Raw genomic sequence first — 6,057 nt, 5'->3', positions numbered from 1 at the left:
GGGGGAGTGGAAGAACGACAAGAGGACAGGTTTCGGTATATCGGAGCGGAGCGACGGGCTTCGATACGAGGGGGAGTGGTTCAACAACCGGAAGTACGGTTACGGGGTGACGACGTTCCGGGACGGGAGCAAGGAGGAGGGCAAGTACAAGAACAACGTGTTGATCACCAGCCAGAAGAAGAAGCATCTGTTCCTTATCAGATCGGCCAAGTTCCGCGAGAGGATAGAGGCGGCGGTGAGCGCGGCTCAAAGGGCGAGCAAGATAGCTCTTCAGAAGGCGGATATCGCGATATCGAGGACGGCGACAGCGCGTGGAAGGGCCGAGTTGGCCGACACGGCAGCCGAGCAGGCGAGGGAGGACTCGGAGTTGGCCCAGCAGACGGCGAAACAGTTCGCGCCCGATTTCAGGCAGCCGGGCCTCGAGAGGTTGAGGAACAGGGAGATACCCAAGTACGTGCCACCGCCTCAGGACACGGTTCCCGGGAAGAGTATTCTTCACAAGGGGGGTGGGGTGGAGCAGCAGCAGCAGCAGCAGCAGCAACAGGGATCCACGCCCGTCAAGAGCCCGTCCTCGTCTCAGGAGGGGGCGTCGTCGGCAACGACCACGGCCAGCAACGTGATGCAGTCGATCAGGAGGGCGAGCATGAAGCCGCAGGGCCAACAATTGTTGGCCAATCAGTTGCCGGCCCAACAGAATCAGATCGGGCAGAATCAATTGCCGCAGAACCAGTTGTCGCAGAGCGAGCTCGCGAATCAGGTCACCCCTGCTCAACTGATCAACCAGCTGCCCCTCAATCAGTTGAGCCAGAGCGTTTACCAGTACGGCCCCCAGCCGATGGTTCAGAGCCCTGTCCAACAGGCCTATCCCAACAGTATACCGAATCAGTATCAGCCGATCAACCAGTTCCAAGGGGGGGGCCAATACGGGGGGGTCCCTGCGCAGAACCAGTATCCCGTTCAGGGTAGCCCTTACAGCAATCAACCTCAATACCAACCCGTGAATCCGCTTCAGGGCGATCAGTATTTGTACCAGCAACCGATCGGTCAACAAGGGTCGTACCAGAACGTGCAACAAGCTTATCCTAGTCAGCAGCAGCAGCAGGTGGGATCGATATTTTTAATCGAGCGCGAATAATGGTTTGACAAGAAATTGGGAATCGATCCCTAATTCATTCTCCGTCTCCGTCTTTCAGACGTTGCCGAATCAATACGGGCAACAAAGCCAGACGAATCAATACAACTCCCAGCAAGTTTACGGGCAACAGCAGCAATTACCTGGCCAAACCCAAATTCCGCAACAATACCAACAGGCCGACGGCGAGGCACCACGGCCGCCAAGTTCCACTAGTATACGAAGGAATAGCAGGGTCCTAACGGCGCAGGATCGACCCAACACTATTGGGCAAACGTTAAACGACAGGTCTCTGAAACTCGACGATCGAGTATTCGAATCGAATAATTTTTCCTTCTTCCCCTCGCTCCATCGATTTCGATCGAATCTCTTAACTCGATCGATCTGCCCTACTTTGCAGGCTAGACCATTACAAGAGGCCGCCCAGCCGTGACAGTTCCGTGGATCGTTACGCCAGAGCGCATTCCCGATTGACTGGATCGAGACAGCCGTCCGTCGATAAAACGGTCACGAATCCGGACACGCTCGACAGGTGAAATCCGAAACATCTCCTCCCGTTCCTCTCGTACACACTCTTTAACGAAACAAATTAACAAACGAGATTTACCCGATCGTGCACCCCTCGATCCAATATATTATCCAGATCCAAAGAGGATTTAACGCTTCGAATATCCACTAATCTAGATCACAGAAACAATTGACAAGTGAACAACCACACAGCCAAGCTTCGACTAATACGAAGAGAAATGTTAATCAAAGAAGATTTAACGCTTGGATCTACGAATCTAGATCGACGAGAGCGCCAAGCGCGATCCGATCGAGCACGCCGCTCAACGGATCCGTAGTGGGTAGCGGTGCAGCGACGCCGACATACGCTGCCTCGAGTTCCGCCCAATTCGAGGGGGCCTTGCTGAGGAATCGCAGCCTTGGACAGGACATTCTGCCGAGTCCTGGCCAGCCTAAGCGTACGGAGAGCCTGTACGTCACACCCGGACGCGGTTCGACCGCATCCGGTGGCGGAGGCGGCGGAGGCGGCTTGTCGAAGGTGAGTCTTCCCACTTTTACATATACATATATATTTATATATATATACTTTACTTACTTCCTTCGTGGATATTGTTACATTCGCTCGTCAATCCCTGTCTCTTTCGCGACACCTTCGTGCGACACTTTCGCGTCACGAGGAAAGGGGATCTCTTTTTCTTTTTTTTTTTTTTCGATCCCTCGATTATTACTCGCGCGATACTCGTCGTTTCTCTTAGTCTTAGCTGGAAATTTGGTGAATTTAGAAAGGAGAAGGCGAATCGGGTCGAATGTGGTATCGAGTTTTGGGTTTTTTTTTTTGTAAAACTATTGAACCAAAATCGTACAAAATCTCCTCAAATGTAACACAATTTATGTAGTGTAAATTCCTGATATTATATTCTCTTCATTCATAACCATATCCTTTCGAGCACTTTAAAAAAAAAAAAAGATCCATACAGATTTGCCACTTTCTGCTCTCCGATCTCCCTCTCCTCTTCCTTTCCTTCTAGCGCATCGTTCGGGATCTCGCCTATTCATCGAAGGAAAAAAAGGATTTTTTTTCGTTTTTCGCGGGTTGTTTGGTTTCCGGGCGCGGGATCGGCGACGATTTTTCGAATCGGCGAAACGGAACCGGGACCTCTTTTTCCGACACGGGTGTCGTTCAAAAATACCACCGGATGTTAAACAAGATAACAATCGTCCGCTGTTATCCGTTCATTCGCGCTTCCCCGCGAGAACATTAAGAATTTATGGCCAACTATCTCGAGATAAAGAGGAGGAGGAGGGAGTTTTCCGATGAAAGGAAATACCTTCGAGGCGACGTAATCGTTTAACGAAGCGGAAAGAAAAATGAAAAAGAAGGACGAGAGCGGGATAAAATTTCATTAGAGTCTACGATTATCTAAAATCGCGAGCCCGCCGAATTATAACAGACTCTTTTTCTCAATCTCTTTTACAATCACACTTTTCAATTTATATCGTTCTTTCAATTTTGCTTGCTCCATTATTGACGCATCGTACGATTTTCCTCTCTCCAATTCTTCTTAGCGAACGTAATGTAACAAATTAATTGCTCTTACGTGTAGCAACCACTTTAGAGTTTAGAGTTTAGAGAATATATGATTTGCGATCGAGCACTTTCGATCTTTTTTTTTTCTCCCTTTCTTTATTTCTATTTAACACTCCACGATTCAAAACTTTTTCCCCACTTTTCGTGTCTCCAGCGACGAACGAATCGAAGATTTCGTAGAATCATCGTCTTTGCGGAAAGAAAGAACGCATTCCCCCTTTAATCTAAAAAAAAAAAAAAAAGAAAATCCCCACGTTATCAATTCGATTGATACCTGTTAATACCCCGAAATACCGCGCCATCCCCTCCCTTTTACCCCCTTCCTCCCCGATCCAGGCCACGGGGCCATCTTTTCTCTCTCTCTATCTCTTCTCCCCTTCTCTTCTCTGTTCGATTTGTTTGTCTGTGTAACTGTGTGGCATTTTGTGCTGTGTTCTGTGCATGCCATCCCAGGACGCAGGCCGGACGGTCCCCGCCTTCGCCGCAACGTCAAAGGGCCGCGCAACCCTATGAGTATAAGTATTATAATAAATATGTATACACACTCACACATACACACACACACATATATTATACACACACACACTGCGATTCGACCGAACGACGCGTTTCGAATGACGAGTGACTCGATGAAACCAGTTACCGTTAAAGTGGGATTCGTGGCTAGACCCTGGATTCGCTCCCTGCTATCGAGAACAAATGCTGAGAAACGTAGGGAAACGACAACAGCTCAACGAGGCTAATTTCTTTTTCTAGGGAGTTAAGATCAACACAAATCTTATGGATCGATTACGTGTTTTATTCATCGTTGCACGATGAGTATGTGTGTGTGTGTGTTTGTTTAGAAATGTCGCGTCCAAAGGTATGCAACTTGTGGCCTAACCGTTTAATTAAAACATGGCGTCTCTTGCGTGCAATCCCCATTGATGAAACCGTGATTAACACATAACGTTCGATTGTTCAAGAATCTGGGGTCTATTCGCGACAAAGGCCGCGCGCCACCGAATATTGTTTCCCTCGACGAGGCGCATTTGTTGTACATTCCTCCGTCGTTGAATTGTGCGCGGGATCGTTTAAACCCTAGGGGAAAATTCGGGTGGATTCGAGTGGCGATTCTTTCACACTTTCGAGTTTTTCGAACCGAGAATATCGAGCACTGTTCGTTTTCCCAAAGTCGTGAACGATTTCGCGCATACACACACACATATATATATATATATTCCGAATAACATTCCAACAGTGCGTGTCTTGCCCAGTTAACCCTTTGCCCAGCCACCAACAAACAACTCGAGACAAATTTTCCTATTCCTTTGATCTCAAAATGATTCACGCGCAAATGCAAAACCGTTGTATTTTATTAATATTTTTTTTACGTAACAATTCTTGCGTGATTCTTGTCAAAGAGATTGGGGATCCGTTCACGAGGGGAAATATTCTAAAGGAATCGAATCTAAATGGCGTCGAGTGCAAAGGGTTAACGTTGAACGAACACGCGTTTCCATAGGGAATTTTTGTTTGATGCGTTTCCTTCCTTGTCGACCGGGTTCGGTGCGCGTGGTCGTATATCGTGTAGGGTCACGGTTCAGGGGACGGGTATTCACATTCATCGGTTTACACGAGCATTCTTCTGGGCGACGTGTTAACGGAGACCGGAACCGTTGTTTGGTATGCGTGGAGAAAGAAAATATTTTCAGATTCGACCATATAATATCTCGATGGAGGCGTGTGCGCGCGCCAGACAGGGGCATTAGGGTAAGGTTATAATAGCGGGAACGATGTTTCGAACGGAAAGAGGTTAGGGGGAAAGGGGAGAAATATTCTTACGCAATCGCGAAATACACGACGAGGAAAGAGGGAGAGAGAGAAAACGTGGTGATCCAGTATCGATCGTTGTCCCGTCGAATATGTTGAAAATGTACGGAGAATAAAGAGAGGTGTCGTGAGTCATACGCGTTCCTCGTAAAAAGTTTCTTGGTGCAAATTGAAAGGTGTTTGCCTCGGGAAGCGGTTCTGTTTACCAGACTTCTCAACCGCGGAAAGATAAAGATCGTTCTTCGTTAGCCTTACCCTAACACCTCGGTCGCCTCGAAATTCTCGACACGTGAATAAGAGAGGAGAAGAACTCGTACCTGGTTGTAGATTGTTACTAGCTATATATAGTGGATAATTGATCGATATTAGCCGCTTGGAATCCTTTCGGCCTCCAAAACTTCTCTCCATCACTTCTTGTACATCTTCTTGGAAAATTTCTTTTTCTTTCTCGTTGATATCTCGATTTTAAATCTTGGTTGAAAATTTTTCGAGCGTATCAGGTTTCCTTCTTCGATAATAAGATGGCTGTTATCGAGGCTGAAAGGGTTCAAATAGATTCGAACGAAGCGAGCAAGCGTTCTTTCCGCCATTTCTTCAGAGAGACAGAATTATTTTTCTATGAGAAGCACAATAGAAATATAGTGGAAATGGATGGAACGAATATTTAACGAGAGGTTTTCACGATCTCTGTGCTCAATTTTGCCGGTGTTGCGAATTCCTTCGATCGGATAATTTTCCGTCGAGAGAAAGGCAAAAGAAAAAAAATAAATAAATGTAAAATTCTTCGCGAATCGAGATGTTTTCGTAGATTCTTCGTGGATAAAAAAAGGAAGAGAACAATGAACAATGAACACGAAAATAAAATACAGACACGAGTGGAAACAGATATTTATGTCTGTTAAAATTTCCAAACGAAGGGAAAAAGAAATATTCGCTTTTAAATTCCATTACGCGCTTTTCGTATTTCGTAAGCGAGAGCCAAACTTGTTGAATATAACCGATAACGCTCGAAGAACAC

At 46.7% G+C, this 6,057-nt stretch overlaps 1 protein-coding gene across 1 annotated transcript in view; it reads left to right on the top strand.

Annotated features, from left to right (window-relative positions):
* The window catches only part of LOC102678160 (junctophilin-1), a gene marked incomplete at its 5' end in the record, with an annotated part of 44,325 nt that overhangs the window by 26,339 nt on the left and 11,929 nt on the right, over window positions 1-6,057 (top strand). The window contains 5 exons of the mRNA XM_031509671.1: window positions 1-506; window positions 540-1,105; window positions 1,191-1,420; window positions 1,533-1,664; window positions 1,817-2,177. The exon at window positions 1-506 is cut by the window's left edge and continues 6 nt beyond it. Of these exons, the coding sequence (XP_031365531.1) occupies window positions 1-506; window positions 540-1,105; window positions 1,191-1,420; window positions 1,533-1,664; window positions 1,817-2,177 (1,795 nt within the window). The remainder of the gene's footprint in view (window positions 507-539; window positions 1,106-1,190; window positions 1,421-1,532; window positions 1,665-1,816; window positions 2,178-6,057) is intronic.

This window comes from Apis dorsata, unplaced genomic scaffold (genome assembly GCF_000469605.1).
Source record: "Apis dorsata unplaced genomic scaffold, Apis dorsata 1.3 scaffold_169, whole genome shotgun sequence".
NCBI classification, from domain to species: Eukaryota; Metazoa; Arthropoda; class Insecta; order Hymenoptera; family Apidae; genus Apis; species Apis dorsata.
Note: the sequence above shows the minus strand (reverse complement) of the source record. Positions and strands in the feature narration are given on the sequence as shown.